The 16,514-nt window shown below is 48.4% G+C and overlaps 1 protein-coding gene across 1 annotated transcript in view; it reads right to left on the reverse strand.

The window, feature by feature from the left end:
• Positions 1-16,514, reverse strand: part of myo10 (myosin X) — a 366,827-nt gene that overhangs the window by 196,762 nt on the left and 153,551 nt on the right. The window contains exon 19 of the mRNA XM_072509536.1: positions 6,041-6,940. Coding sequence (XP_072365637.1) covers positions 6,041-6,940 — 900 coding nt within the window. The remainder of the gene's footprint in view (positions 1-6,040; positions 6,941-16,514) is intronic.

Consider the following 16,514-nt stretch of genomic DNA (forward strand, 5'->3'; position numbering starts at 1 on the left):
ACTAAAGGGACGATCCTTTAAAACAGAGGAATTTCTTCAGCGAGAGGGTGGTGAATCTGTGGAACTCTTTGCCGCAGAAGGCTGTGGAGGCCAAATCACTGAGTGTCTTTAAGACAGAGATAGATAGTTTCTTGATTAATAAGGGGATCAGGGGCAGGCGCGGGGACAGCGGTTTGCGCGGGCTAGGACAGCAGCCCGGGGTTTGGGTGGTGCGCTCGCGGGCTGAAAGCGGGGCGGGCGGGATGAAACTGGCCATTTATTTCTGTGGGAGTATCGGGGGAGGCAGGATGTCCACATTTACTCCCGGATTATCGACTACTTGAAGAAATTTGGAACAGTTTTTACAGAGCACATCGGCTGCCCGGATTTAACTGTGAAAGGTGAGGATGGAGCGAAGGGTGAAGATAAATATATCCATGATCGGGATTTGAAGTGGCTGGAGGAGGCTGATGTAATAGTGGCAGAAGTCACCCAACCTTCCTTGGGTGTTGATTATGAAATTGGAAGGGCTATGCACATGAACAAGAAGATTTTGTGTCTGTTCAGAACATCATCAAACCACTTTCTCTCCGCAATGATCCGAGGGGCGGAAAATGGAACCAACCTCCAAGTGAAGGATTACTCTGAGAAGGAAGTGGAAATTATTCTACAACAATATTTTGAGAAGCAACTACACGAGTAAATAATGTCACTGCCAAAACATTTCATCCTCAAAAGTGGAAGTCTAATCATGCATTGATAGTGTTGACCATTGGTGCCTTGTACACTACAGACCGAATTAAAACTCAACGCCTTTCAAAATAAATAAATAAAAAATAAGGGGATCAGGGGCTATGGGGAAAAGGCAGAGGAATGGTGATGAGAAAAATACCAGCCATGATTGAATGGCGGAGCAGACTCGATGGGCCGGGTGGCCGAATTCTGCTTCTATGTCTTATGGTGATACAGTCAAGAATTTTTAAAAAATCTGACAACAGGCAAGGCAGGGAAGTCGTTCGTATCGGGAGCGTAGCTGTGCTGAGTAGGAGAAATCCAGAGTGCAGTCTGGGAAGGTAAGTGGTGTTTGTATCTGTGTCTCTGAGCAGGGGAAATCCGGAGTCAGTCTGGGAAGGTAAATGGTGTTTGTGTTTGTGTCTCTGAGCGGGGGATATCCGGAGTCAGTCTGGGAAGGTAAGTGGTGTTTGTCTGTGTGTCTGAGTGGGGAAATCCAGTCAGTCTGGGAAGGTATGTGGTGTTTGTGTCTGTGTGTCTGAGCGGGGGAAACCGGAGTCAGTCTGGGAAGGCAAGTGGTGTTTGTGTCTGTGTGTCTGAGCGGGGGAAATCCGGAGTCAGTCTGGCAAGACAAGTGGTGTTTGTGTCTCTGAGCGGGGGAAATCCGGAGGCCGTCTGGGACTGTAAGTGGTGTTTGTGTCTGTGTCTCTGAGCGGGGGATATCCGGAGTCAGTCTGGGAAGGTAAGTGGTGTTTGTGTCTGTGTGTCTGAGTGGGGGATATCCGGAGTCAGTCTGGGAAGGTAAGTAGTGTCTGTGCGGGAGAAATCCGGAGTCAGTCTGGGAAGGTAAGTGGTGTTTGTGTCTGTGTGTCTGACCGGGGGATATCCGGAGTCAGTCTGGGAAGGTAAGTGGTGTTTGTGTCTGTGTGTCTGAGCGGGGGATATCCGGAGTCAGTCTGGGAAGGTAAGTGGTGTTTGTGTCTGTGTGTCTGAGCGGGGGATATCCGGAGTCAGTCTGGGAAGGTAAGTGGTGTTTGTGTCTGTCTTTGTGTTTTCAAATTGTGGGGAAAACCCCCCAGAAGTGATGTCACAGTAAAGCTGTGACCTGATTGGCTGGTAGGAAATCTGTGTTAAATTTGAAAACAAAATATTTAAAAAACTAATTAAAACTAAGTACATAACTAGGTAGAGGAGTAACTAAACCGTAGGACAAAGATGAGTATTTAAGAACAATACAGCACAGGAATAGACCCTTCAGCCCGCCAAGCCTGCGCCGACCGGTACCTGCCTAAACTAAAACTGTCTGGTCTTTACGGAGTCTGTATCCTTCCATTCCCACCCTATTCATAGATTTGTCTAGATGTCCATTAAATGCCCTATCGTATCTGCTCCCACAACCTCCCCAGGCAGTGCATTCCATACATTTATCAACCCCTGTCTAAAAAACCTGCCTCGCACATCTGTTCTAAACTTTTCCCCACGCACTTTAAAACTATGTCCCCTAGTACTTGACTCTCCTACTCGAGGAAAGAGCATCTGTCTATCCACTCTGTCCATGCCACTCATAATCTTGTAGACTTCGATCAGGTCGGCTCTCAACCTCTGTTGTTGCAGTGAGAACAGACCGAGTTTATCTAACCTCTCCTCATAGCTAATGCCCTCCAGACCAGGCACCATCCTCGTAAACCACTTCTGTACCCTCTCCAAAGCATCCACATCCTTCTGGTAGTGTGGCGACCAGAATTGTACACAATATTCCAAATGAGACCTAACTAAGGTCCTGTACAGCTGCAACATGACTTGCCAATTTTTATATTCAATGCCCCGACCGATGAAGGCCAGCATGCCATATGCCTCTTTGACCACCTTATTCACATGCGTTGCCACTTTCAGTGATCAGTGGACATGCACACCCAGATCTCTCTGCCTGTCAGTACTCTATCATTTAGTACTCTAAGAGTTCTATAATTTATCGTGTAATTCTTACATGCATTGGACCTTCCAAAGTGCATTACCTCACACTTGTCCGGATTAAACTCCATCTGCCATTTCTATAAGTATCTGCCATTTAGTATTTAATTTTACAGTAAAAAATCTAATGCCAGGGACCAGAAAGTTAATTGTAACTTAATCTAATAATGATTTAAGTATTTATTTTGAATTAATTAACTAGTGCTTAAATGTCACTCAGTGGGGTGCAGTGCTTTAACTGTGAGATGTGGGAGATCCGAGACGCTTCCAGTGTTCCGGTCAACTACGTCTGCAGGAAGTGTACCCAATGGCAGCTCGTCACAGACTGCGTGGTTCGGTTGAACCAGCAGTTGGATGCACTTAGGAGCATTCAGGTGGCGGAAAGCATCATAGATAGGAGTTACAGAGAAGTGGGCACACCCAAGGTGCCGGGAGACAAATGGGTGACCGCTAGAAAGGACAAGCAGTCAGCACAGGAATTGCCTGTGGCTGTCCCACTCTCTAACTGTTTTGGATGCTGTTGGGGGGATAGCCTATCAGGGGAAAACAAAGCAGCCAGAACAGTGGCACCAAAACTGGCTCTGTTGCTCAGCAGGGGAGGGCAAAGTGCAGGAGAGCGATAGTCACAGGGGACTGTATAGTAAGGGGCACAGATAGGCGCGTCTGTGAACGTGAAAGTGACTCCAGGATGTTGCCTCCCTGATGCCAGGGCAAAGGATGTCTCTGAACGAACACAGGACATACTGTAGGGGGAGGGTGAACAGCCTGAGGTCATAGTACACACAGGTACTAACGACATAGGCAGAAGAGTGATGATATCCAGCAGAAGGATGTCAGGGAGTTAGGCAGTAAGCTAAAAAACAGGACCTCTAGGGTTGTAATCTCAGGATTATTCCCTGTGCCATGTGCCATTTAAGCTAGAAATAGGAGGATATTGCAGCTAAATACGTGGCTAAACTGGTGGTGAAAGAGAGAGGGTTTCAGATTTCTGGACCACTGGGATCTCTTCCGGGGCAGGTGTGACCTGTACAAGGACAGGTTACATCTAAACTGGAAGGGCACCAATATCCTGGCTGGGAGGTTTGCTACAGTCACTCGGGAGGATTTGAACTAGTATGGAGGAATGTAGGAACCAGAGCACTAGCTTAGAAGGTGTAATAACTGAAGAGGAAATAGAGACCAAAAATAAGAGAACAACATCTGTCTGCTCAAACGCAGTGGTTTAAAATGTGTTTGTTTCAACGTCAGAAGTATAGCAATGAAGGCAGATGAACTTAGAGCATTTATTAGTACTTGGAATTATGATACTGTGGCTATCACAGCAATGTGATTAAAGGAAGGGCAGGATTGGCAGCTGAACGTTGGAGGATATAGATGCTTCAGGAGAGATAGAGGGGGAAGTAAAAGGGGTGGGGGAGTAGCATTACTGACCAAGGAGAATATTATAGCTGGACTGCGGGAGGACACCTCGAAGGGATCAGGCAATGAGGCAATCTGGGTAGGGCTGAGGAACAGGATGGGGGCAATCACAATGTTGGCCATTTATTACAGGCCCCCCAACTGCCAGCGAGAGATAGAGCAGCAGATAGGTACAGATATTTTGGGTAGCTGCAAACGTAACAGGGTTGTTGTGGTAGTTGTGGGGATTTTAGTTTCCCCTATATTGACTGGGACTCACTTAGTGCTCGGGGCTTGAATGTGGCAGAGTTTGTAACGTGTATCCAGGAAGTCTTCTTGATGCAATATGTAGATAGTCCAACTAGGGAAGGAGCAGTACTGGATCTGGTATTGGGGAATGAGTCTGGACAGGTGGTTGAGGTTTCAGTAGGGGAACATTTTGGGAGTAGTGATCACAATTCTGTAAGTTTTAGGGTACCTTTGGATAGGGATGAGGGTAACCCTCGAACTAAGGTGTTGAATTGGGGAAAGGCAAATTACGATAACATAATACAGGATTAAAGAATTTGGATTGGGTGCAGCTGTTGGAGGATAAATCAACATCGGACATGTGGGAATCTTTCAAATGACAGTTGATTCGGATTCAGGAAAGTCACGTTCCTGAGAGAACGAAGGATAAGTATGGGCAGTTTAGGGAGCCTTAGGTAACGAGAGATATTGTGAACCTCGTCAAAAAGAAAAAGGAGACATTTGCATGGTCTAGAAGGGCGGGGGCAGTCAAAGCCCTTGAGGAGTATAAAGAAATTAGGAAGGTACTGAAGTGGAAAATTAGGAGGGCTAGGAGGGGTCATGAAAGGTCCTTGGCAAGGTGAATCCCAAAGCTTTTTATTCATATGTAAAAAGAAAGAGGGTGGCCAAGGAAAGGATTGGGCCACTTAAGGGCAGTGGGGGGGAATCTATGTGTTGAGCCAGAGGAAATGGGTGAGGTACTAAATGAGTACTTTGCATCAGTGTTCACCAAAGAAAAGAACTTTGCGGAAGGCGCAGAGGAGGTTTACCAGGATGTTGCCTGGTCTGGAGGGTGCTAGCTATGCAGAGAGACTGAATAGATTCCGACTGTTTTCATTCGAAAGACTGAGGTTGAGGGGTGACCAAATAGAGGTCAACAAGATTATGAGGGGAATGAATAGAGTGGATGGTCTTATGGATGGGCAGGCACTCTTTCCTAGGGTGGAGTGGTCAGTCACCAGAGGGCACAAGTTTAAGGTCCATGGGACAAAGTTTAGAGAAGATGTGCGAGTCAGGTTTTTTACGCAGAGGATGGTGAGTGCCTGGAACGCTTTGCCAGGGGAGGTTGTGGAAGCAGATACATTAACGGCGTTCAAAAGGCATCTTGACGAACACATGAAAAGATGGGTACAGAGGGATATGGCACAAGGAAATACTGAGGGTTTTGGCCAAGGTTGGTATCATGATCGGTACAGGCTTGGAGGGCCGGAGGTACTGTGCCTGTGCTGTATTGTTCTTTGTTCTCACCAGGTTAAAGTCCAACAAATTTTGAAATCACAAGCTTTCGGAGCGCTGCTTCTTCACCAGGTGAAGTGGAGGCAGGTTCACAAACCCAGCATATATAGGCCGAGGACAGCCTCAACATGGATCTCAGGTTCATGTCACATTACATGTAACCCCCACCATACTGCCGGATTTGCAGAATCCTACTAACTGTCCTGGCTGGAGACAATTCACATCTTGATTATCTGTGATTATCCCCCACTCCACTCACACTGCTCGTGATTTCAAATAAACCTGTCGGACTTTAACCTGGTGTTGAGACTTCTTATTGTGCCCACCCCAGTCCAGCGCTGGCATCTCCACATCTTTTCAAAAATAGGTTGCTGTTTTTATTGATTGATAGCAAATTGATCTTATTCACCACTTGAAAAGGACACAAATTACTCACGGATGATTGTGGCCCTTCTGAGCTTAATCTATATGCTCCAGAACTATTGTAGGTCTCCACGGAATAACGATATGGATAGTCCGGTGACCACTGGCTGCTGCAAGGATTTGAGAAGGCTACACTGCTGCCAGATGCAATGGCTCCATCTTCATAATCATCCTGATCACAGTCAGATTCATCATCTGGAGGAATTAGCTCAACGGGGTTTTCCTGTCCACTATCTCCCTGTTCAGGTATGCAATAGGTAGAGTCATTGCTCGTTACTTTGGTGTGGTTTATTGGATCTGGAGCAGTGATAGCCAGAGCAGTACTCTCTTCACTTGCAATTACAGGCACCACTGCATCATTCATGTACGGGTCTTCTTCAGAAGAATCATCACTTGTCCGGATTCCACTAGTTCGCTGATCAAAATGGCCATGCTCACTAGGATTTGGGGAGTCCTTAAATGCATCATCATCGGCATCAAAGCCCTCATCTTCCTCTTCTTCAGGGTAAGGTTGGCTAAAATTAAAGGTAGGCTTTAGAGCAGAGTCTGGTACAGTTGAGGTATGCAACTCGTATCTGCTATCGCGGGAAAGAGACCGTTCGATATTGCGGACACACTCATCAATTTCATCGAAGTTTAGGGATTCCAGAAACTCCTGAGCTGCTTTGCATGCTTCATCTTCCAGTCGCATTAACTCTTCATCGCGGAGTTGCTGGAGTTGTATAAGGGACCTTTCGGTGAGTGTTGATTCATGCTGTTCCTTCTGACGCTGAAGCTCTTCAATTTCTTTCTCAAGTCGTAGTATCTCCTCCACTTGCCTGTTCTCTTGTTTTTTTAGTTGGATATTTTGTATTGCTTTCTTCTGAACCTCCAGGATGGTTGCTTGCTCTTGTCGCACCTGGGCTTCCTCAGCCTGTGAAGTCAAAATTAATTATAAATATAAATGTCTGGTTAAATAAATTAAAACATTAAAATGATGAGAAGTCAAACATCTCACGATTTCCCACAAAAGATTATTTTCATAGATACAGTGAGCAATTAGGAAGGCAAATGCCAGGTTAGCTTTTATTGTAAGGGGGTTGGAGTGGAAGAGTAAGGAAGTCCTGCTGCAATTACATGGACTCTTGGTGAGAACATCCCTGGTGTACGGTTAAGGTCTCCTTACCCATGGAAGAATAAAGTTTACTTACAAAAGCATTGTTCAGGGATAAAATAGCTGTCTCTGAGGAGAATGGGCCTCTTCGATTCTAGAAGAATAAGAGGTAATCATATTGCAATGTATCAAATTCTTCAAGGGTTCGACAGGGTATAACTAGAGGCTGTTCCTCTTGGGAGAGTCTAGAACTAGGTGTCCTAGTCTTATAAGGGGTTGAACACTATGGACTGAAATAAGGCAAAAAAGAGCAGCTGCGGGACATTGTTCTGGTGTGGGGGTGAACAGACAGAGGTTGTGGTCCACATTGGTACCAATGATTTAGGTAGGAAGGAGGATGGGGCCCTGCAATTAGAATTTGGGGAACAAAAGGCAGTAAATTAGCAAACAGAAACTCAAAGATAGTAATCCCTGGATTACTCCCAGTGCCATGTGAACATAATGATAGCGAGTACAGAAAAAGGAGAAGGCAGATGAATGCATGGCTGAAAGATGGTGCAGGGGGAAGGGTTTTAGATTCCCGGGACAGTGTGACTGACTCTGGGGGAGATGACACCTGTACAAACTGAATGAGTTGCACGTGAACAGAACTGGAATTGAGTTCCAACTGGGGCAGTTTGCTACTGCTATCAGGTAGGGGTGGGGGTGGGGGGTGGGGGGGTGGGGGGGGGGGGGGGCGCGGCTGTAAACTAACTCAGCAGGGGTGTAAGAACCAAGAGGAAATATTACAGAGTATTCCGGGTTGCACAAAAATACTGGGAGGGCCAGTAAGCACCAGTACAGAAAATAGTAAGTTAATAAATGCAGTCGGGGTAAAAGAGAAAGTAATGATGTCTAAATCAGCATTACTGTACATATATGTGAATGCACAAAGTATAATAAATAAGATTGGGGAGTTATAGGTGGAGATTACATTGTGGAATTATGATGTTGTGGTGATAACAGAGACCTGGCTCAAGGAAGAACAAGATTGGGTGTTAAATATTCCTGGGTACAATGTATTCAGAACAGATAGGAAAGGAAGGAAAGGGGGAGGGGTGACAGCATTGGTTATGCAGAGCATTGTAGTGCTGGAGAAGGAGGCAGTCTCAGAGGATTCAAGGACAGAATCTATTTCCCGAGAGGTAAGGAACAAAAATGGTGCAATCTCATTGCTCGGTGCGATCTATAGGCCACCAACTAGGGGGAAGGATGTAGAAGAACAATTCTACAGGGAAATTACAAGGAGACGCAAACATTATCGAGTAGTTTTAATGGGGATTTTAATTACCCAAATGAAGACTGGGACAGTGGTTGTGTAAAGGGCGGAGAGAGGTAAGCGTTCTTAGATTGTGTCCAGGAAACCTTTCTACAGAAGGATGTGCCCAGTCCAACAAGAAAGGATGCACTGTTGGACCTGGTTCTTGGAAATGAGCTGGGCCAAGAAGATAAAGTGATAATGATGGAACATTTTTCAATGGGGCAAGAACGGAGCTCGGTCTGTTAGACTGGAATAGAAGGTTGGCACGAAAAGCTGCAGCTGAACAATGGGCTACTTTCAAAACAGAAATCATCTGGACACAGTCAAGGCATATTCCCATAAAAGGGAAAGTGAGGATAAACAAATCCAGAAACCCTTGGATGAAAAAGAACCTGGAAATTAGGATAGGGAAGAAAAAGTGGGCTTCTGCCAGGTGTCAGGTAGAAAATAGAGTTGAGAACCAAGAGGAGTATGGAAGGTTCAGAGGCGAGGTGGAAAAAGCTCGTTAGAGAAGCAAAGAGGGATCATGAGAAAAGACTGGCACCCAACAAAGGGGAATCCAAAAGTCTTCTATGGGCATATAAATAGTGAAAAGGTGGTAAAAGGAGGAAGGCTGATTCGGGATATTAAAGGGGATTTACACATGGAGGCTGGGGGCATGGCTGAGGTATTCAATAAATACTTTTCATCAGTCTTTACCAAGGAGGAAGATGTCATCCAGAACATGGTGACAAGTCAAGGAAATTCTGGCCCTAGAAGGGCTCAAAATTGACTAGGTGGAAGTGTTAAATAAACTATTGGTACTGAAAGTTGACAAGGCACTGGGTCCGGACAAGATGCATCCAAGGTTATTGAAGGAAAATGAGAATGGAAATTGTAGGGTCTCTGGTCAATAACTTTTGGTCTTCTCTACACTCAGGGAAGGTGCCAAAGGAGTGGAGAATTGCAAATGTTAAGCCCTTATTCAAAAATGGTTGGAACGATAGCCCCAGCAATTGCAAACCCATCAGTTTAACACCAGTAGTGGGCAAGCTTGAAGAAACAATTAGTCAAGATAGAATTAATAGTCAGTTGAAAAATGTGGATTGATTTGGATGCCTGAGCATGGATTTACAAAATCAGGTTCAACCAACTTGCTGGAGTTTTTTGAGGAGATAACAGAAAGTGGCGATGAGGGTCATGCTGTTGATGTGGTGTACATGCGGCGGAAATCTCCGTTCCTGAGAGTAAGCGTTGACCCTGTGGCAGGATTCACGGAGTTCTATGACAGCAAAACTGGCGCCGCACCTGGACTGATTGAATGACCGGTCAGCACCGGCACGACTTGAACGCAATCGATTCCAATGAGAAATGGTGCGTGATTCACCAGATTCGTGATTGACACTCAGGAGGCCGACAAGCTATCGACACAACCAAAAGAGAAAATGCTGGAAAATCTCAGCAGGTCTTAAGCTGTAGACGCAGAAACACTTCACTCCCCACAAACACCATCCCGGCCAACAAGGTGACAGCGAGGAGAATGGCACCCCGTTTTATGGACACTGAGCTTGAGACCCTGCGAGAGACCGTGGAGGAGAGACGGGCAACCTTGCGCCCCAGCTCGGAAAGGAGGCTGCCAGCCGGCATTGGTTATGCACACGGGTGGCGTCCTTGGTGGAGGCCTTGGGGGCGAGGGTTTCGGTTATGGATCAGCATGTCCAAGATCTGAGACAATCTGTGTAGGCGGTGGTAGAGGCCCAGGACATGGCTGCCATCTCACAGGCAGCCATGTGCCAGAGCTGTGGTGATATGCATCACTGTAAATACAGAAGGGGTTAATGTAAATACACTACGACTAAGTAATCACTAGAGGGAGCACCAGAGATGTCATGGTATGCAGACATACAGCTAATGAACACATAGAATAGGACACGACCAATGGGCAGTCAAGACACCCAGAGGTGACACTACCACAAGGGGGCATTACACAACCCATATACAAGGATAGGGCACACATGCTCTGTCTCTTTCCACAGGCGACACTTAGAGAGTAGGACACGGGCAGATCAGAAGCATCACACCCACCACGTGGCTTAGAGAAGACTGGCCAGTTAGACTGAGTTACTATAGCAAGATTAGCAGGAAAGTCAAACTCAGAGAACTGTGTTAATGGTTCAATAAATCACATTGAACTTACTTCAAAGTCTGGAGTATGTTTTGGTCAAAGCTGCATCGAGTTGCAGCCTGTGTTAGCCCAGAGTACATAACACAACATGGTACCAGTAGTGCCTGTTGAATCCACATAATTCAACTCCGCAAGATCCGTGACAACCAGCAACAGCACCCAGGCAAGATGATCGAGATTCCGGTTCCTCAGCAGCTCAGGTAACACGGCAATCTCAGTGCCAACTGGCGCGCATTCAAGCAGAGATTTGAGATTTACATGGTAGCATCCGACCTAGATGGCGTGGCCGATGCTGAGAAGATAGATCTTCTACTCACCATTGCGTGTGAAAGTGCAACAGAAATCTTTAATTCCTTCAAGCACTCCAAAGGGCAGGACAAGAGAGACTTCCAGACAGTCCTGGACAAGTTTGAAAACTACTGTGAGGTGAACACAACAGAAATCGTAAAACTGGCACCTATACTCACCATGAGGCAAAGGTAGGCTTACAACAAAGGGCAATTTTGATTGGCAGCCACCTTGCGCAAAGAGCCGTACATACGCAGTTCCTGAGAAGACGCAAACTGGCGAAAGTGTTTTGCATGCGCAGTTGTGAAAAGAGCGCACAGTGAAGGAAAAGCGACCTGCGCATGCGCAATCCATTCCTACGCTCTACGTGACAAGCGTCATGACGTCAGAGGCCCCAGACTGCGCCCACTTAAAGGGGAAATGTCCGAAAATAGTGAAAAAAAATTTAAAGCCAGAAAACACAATCCTTTCACCTGGAACGACAGCACAATGCCTGAACCTCGACCAGTAGCTGAAAGTAACCACTGCAGAACCCTGCAACAAGCAATTAGCACCGCCCTAAGAGATGATTTAGTCCTTGAAGACTACGGCTCAGACGATGATTTCATCATTGGACGTGGCGACCTCAGTACCAAATCCGAACCGCAACGAGATGTGTTGTAAATTGAAGCATCCGACACAGTCATGGACGAGTTCTTCGGATTTGAGGATACTCAGCCCAGCATAGGCGACATCCCGACCCATGAATACAGGATGCTGCTGCGGCCTGACGCCAAGAGACAGAGAGTGGTACAAGCCGACAGAGAGCGGCCTGGTGCCACACGGAAAGTGGTCCACGCACCACGAAGAGTCCCCGACTCCACACAGAGGGTGGTCCACGCACCACGAAGAGTCCCCGACTCCACACAGAGGGTGGTCCACGCACCACGAAGAGTCCCCGACTCCACAGAGAGCGCGATACAAGCCTCCACAGCGAGCTCATTGACAGACTCCAGGATGGAAGCAATGCAAGACTCCAGAGCGCAGTCCTTGCATGAACAAGACCATGAAGGTCTAGCAACCTTATCTGAGCAACCAACAGCAGACAATGAAAGACTGCCACGCTCAATTGCACAGCAACACGATTATGACAGTCTCCAACGCTCATGTGAACAACAAAAAGACTATGACAGTCTACCCAGATTATTTGAGCCACCAGAATAAGACTCTGACCGTCTACCCAGCTCATCTAACCGACAAGAAGACCCTGAAGGTCTACCCACTGTATGTGCGACAAGTGACAAAGGCTTCACAATTCCCATACAAGATGTGCGACATCTCAGCGAGACTGACAGATCTCAGCTAGTATGTACAGAGGCACTCGACAATCAAAGTGAGGCTACTAGTGACTCCAGTGACACCACGTTAATTCAAACCTCATCTACTCGAGCCTCTCCATAAGAACCTGAAATGACTCCAGACGGGGAGCATCAAGAAACCAAAGGGGATTCAGGTGAACCAGAAAGGGCTCCAGACGGGGAGCATCGGCAAGCCAAAGATGATTCAAGTGAACCGGACATGACTCCAGACGGGGAGCGCCGAGGAATCAGAGACGGCATGCTCAATGAAACAGTAGATGCCACAAAGGACACCGACACAAGTAACTTTGTGAAGGACTCGAATTCTCCACTCGGTGTGGTCATTGAGCGCGACAAACACAACAACAAAACCTACAAAAACAACAACAAAGACAACAAAAAGAAGCGTACCAGAGGCAACAAACACAACAACAAGCACGTCAATAATAATAGTACAACAACTGGTACGACAGGGTACAACTCTGCCCATGAAGGACAATGTTACTGCACAGCTCAGAACAATGGCGAGAGTGCAAACATACCATGGCATGTCAACGCATCTTACCAATTCACGTTTGCTACACTACGGACAAGCAAACCAGCTTTCAGGAAAGATGTCATCAAGAATTGCTGCCACAAGCATAAAAAAAAAGAGTCACCTCAGACAATGAAGTGATTTGACCATTTGAACACCACTGATGACTTCTTGGTTACATAACACCAGGACACTGATGGCGTTCACAAGGGAATGACAACATCGACACTTCCATAACATCACAAGAAAGCCACTCGACCGTGTAAATTCATGAACTTTGGACTCATAATTATTATTTGGTATTTTATAATCCTCAACGTCATCATAACTATTGTTTGGTATTGTATAATCCTCAATGTCATCACAACTATTCTTTGATCTTGTATAGTCATCACAGTTAACGTAACTTGTACATGTCATCAATTATTTACCTGTTTTTGTTCAATTTTTCTTTAACACTGTACAGAAAATATGTAACATGAAAAAAGGGGAGGGATGTGGTGATATGCATCACCGTAAATACACAAGGGGTTAATGTAAATACACTACGACTAAGTAATCACTAGAGGGAGCACCAGAGATGTCATGACATGCAGACATACAGCTAATGAACACATAGAATAGGCCACGACCAATGGGCAGTCAAGACACCCAGAGGTGACACTACCACAAGGGGTCATTACCCAACCCATATATAAGGACAGGGCACACATGCTCTGTCTCTTCCCACAGGCGGCACTTAGAGAGTAGGACAGGGGCAGATCAGAAGCATCACACCCACCACATGGCTTAGAGCAGACTGGTTAGTTAGACTGAGTTACTATAGCAAGATTAGCAGGAGAGTCGAACTCAGAGAACTGTGCTAATGGTTCAATAAGTCACATTGAACTTACTTCAAAGTCTGCAGTATGTTTTGGTCAAAGCTTCATCGAGTTGGAGCCTGTGTTATCTCAGAGTACATAACACAACCAGAGCCACCTGGATTTTGCACCGGCGCTCCTCAACGTGGCCCAGTCACAGAGGGCCATGGCTGAGACCAGGCGTTGGCCAGCGTGGCGCAGACACTGGAGCAGGGTGGCCCAGTCCTAGAGGGAGATGACGCAGTCACTTGCTGATGTGGCACAGACCCAGAAGGTGGTGGCAATGTTGCAGCGTGATGTGGCGTAGTCCCAGACAGATGTGGTCCACTCCCTACGTTCCATGGCAACAAGCATGCAGACCATGGCTGAGACGGTAGTAGGCCTCCAGGACTGGCAGCACCAGGTGGCAGGAGAGCCTTAGCGGTCAACTCCGCTCACACCCCATCCCATGGAGTAGTCCAGGGGCCATCGGGCACCGTGAGGGAGGAGGTGCTGATGGGGTCTGTGCCGGTGACTCCCGCAGGGGAGGTGCCAGAATACCGCAGCACTTCGAACTCCCCCTCTCCCTTTCCCTTTCCTGGTGTATCTGATGGGCAGAGGGCAGAACAGAACAGCACCATGCCACCTGGAACACCTGAGCGGCAGCCGGGCCCATCCAGGCCGGTCAGCCCAGAAAACGGCTGCCACAGGGGACCCAGGTCGCTGGGCGGGAATCACACCATGCAGCCTCCATTCTTGCTGTACCGTCTGGGGAACCACCTAGGTGTAGTGTTTGTGCCCGAAAGGCCAGAAAATTAGACACCTGGGGCAAAATTCTCCTGAAACAGCGCCATGTCTGCCGACTGGCGCCCAAAACGGCACCAATCAGACGGGCATCGCGCCGCCCCAAAGGTCCGGAATGATCCGCATCTTTGGGGCCCGAGCCCCAACATCGAGGGGCTAGGCAGACGCTGGAAGAATTTCCACTCCGCCAGCTGGCGGAAACGGCCTTTGTTGCCCCGCCAGCTGGCGCGGAAATGACATCTCGGGGCGGTGCATGCGCGGGAGCGTCAGCGGCTGCTGACAGTTTCCCACGCATGCGCAGTGGAGGGAGTCTCTTCCGCCTCCGCCATGGTGGAGACCGTGGCGGAGGCGGAAGGGAAAGAGTGCCCCCACGGCACAGGCCCACCCGCGGATCGGTGGGCCCCGATCGCGGGCCAGGCCACCGTGGGGGCACCCCCCGGGGCCAGATCGCCCCGCGCCCCCCCCAGGACCCCGGAGCCCGCCCACGCCGCCTTGTCCCGCCGTTCAAAAGGTGGTTTAATCCGCGCCGGTGGGACAGGCAATTTATCGGCGGGACTTCGGCCCATCCGGGCCAGAGAATCGAGCGGGGGGCACGCCAACCGGCGCGGTGCGATTCCCGCCCCCGCCGAATCTCCGGTGCCGGAGATTTCGGCAACCGGCGGGAGCGGGATTCACGCCAGCCCCCGGCGATTCTCCGACCCGGCGGGGGGTCGGAGAATGACACCCCAGTTAAGTTGGCACGGGTGCAGGGCAGCGTTTAGTTATAGGAGCTAGATCTGTATTTTTGATTTCACATTAAAAATCTGCGCACAATGTTCAACCTGCCTCGGTGCTCTGTCAGAAGAGTGTGCGGGGTGGGGTGACTGGTCTGGCTGCAAAGGGCAGACATTGCAGGTGGGCTTGGCTTGGGGACCGCGGTTCAGCCAGCGCTTACCGCTCCAATGTTCCACACCCATCCCGTCACAACTCACGCTAGCACCACTCATGCCAAACCGCCCGGTGCCCGCCCCAACTTCCAGGAATCAATGGTACCGTGTGATGGAATGGCCAGCTTGCATGCAGGGATCACCCAGGCGGATGGCGGAAAGTGCCACCACGAGCAGGAGTTAGACACAGTCAAACGATGTGGAGCACCAGAGCTCAGCGCAAAGCGGGTCGTCATCATCCTCCATCTCATGGACCCACTGTTACTGGCAACCCAGGGCCCGCACCCCACAGTGCAACAGATATGCATCACGGGGGTTTGAAGGCCCGGAGGGGGGGGGGAGAAATGCGGTGTCTGTACCTCTGGCCTGTCACGCCTCCTAGTCGGTGATCGAAGCAACCCGTGCACGTTGGCCCTGGCGCACACGTTGTGCAGCCTTCCGTGCCCCATGTCCTCCCCCGCATCGTCCTCAATGGATGAGTACCGCCGTTCATCCTCCTCCAGCACTTCGCCCCTCTGCTGTGCGACATCGAGGAGCAATCACTTGGAGTTTCGGCAGGAGCGGAGCGCAGGGGCTGCCGGTGGGTGAGTATTTAGGTTTGAAACACTTACCTGGTCCCGTTTCTGTTCCGCTTTGCTGTTGTATTTTTAAAAAAAAAAATTTTTTTTAAAGGCGGGAACCGGAAGTTCGCCCCGCGGACTTCTGGGAAGGTTTCCCCCCCCTCCCCTCACCAATAAATTCTGGTGGAGAGGAAACCCGAGACACTACACGTATAGTGTCTCCCACCCGCCCTCCTCCTCTAACCTAATAATAAAAGGTAAGTACCATATTATATTATTATAATTTTTTATTTAAAAAAAATAATTTGTTAGCCTGATCTTGGTTGAAAGTTAGAGGGATGGCAGGGAAGGGAGTGCAATGTTCCTCCTGTAGGATGTTTGAGGTGAGGGATGCCATTAGTGTCCCTGTTGATTTTACCTGCAGGAAGTGCAGCCATCTCCAGCTCCTCCAAGACCGAGTTCGGGAACTGGAGTTGGAAGAACTTCGGATCATTTGGGAGGCAGAGGGGGTCATAGATAGCAGCTTCAGGGAATTAGTTACACCAAAGATTGGAGATAGATGGGTAACTGTAAGAGGGACTGGGAAGAAGCAGTCAGTGCAGGGATCCCCTGCGGTCGTTCCCCTGAGTAACAAGTATACC

Source organism: Scyliorhinus torazame, chromosome 6 (assembly GCF_047496885.1).
Source record: "Scyliorhinus torazame isolate Kashiwa2021f chromosome 6, sScyTor2.1, whole genome shotgun sequence".
Lineage (NCBI taxonomy): Eukaryota > Metazoa > Chordata > Chondrichthyes > Carcharhiniformes > Scyliorhinidae > Scyliorhinus > Scyliorhinus torazame.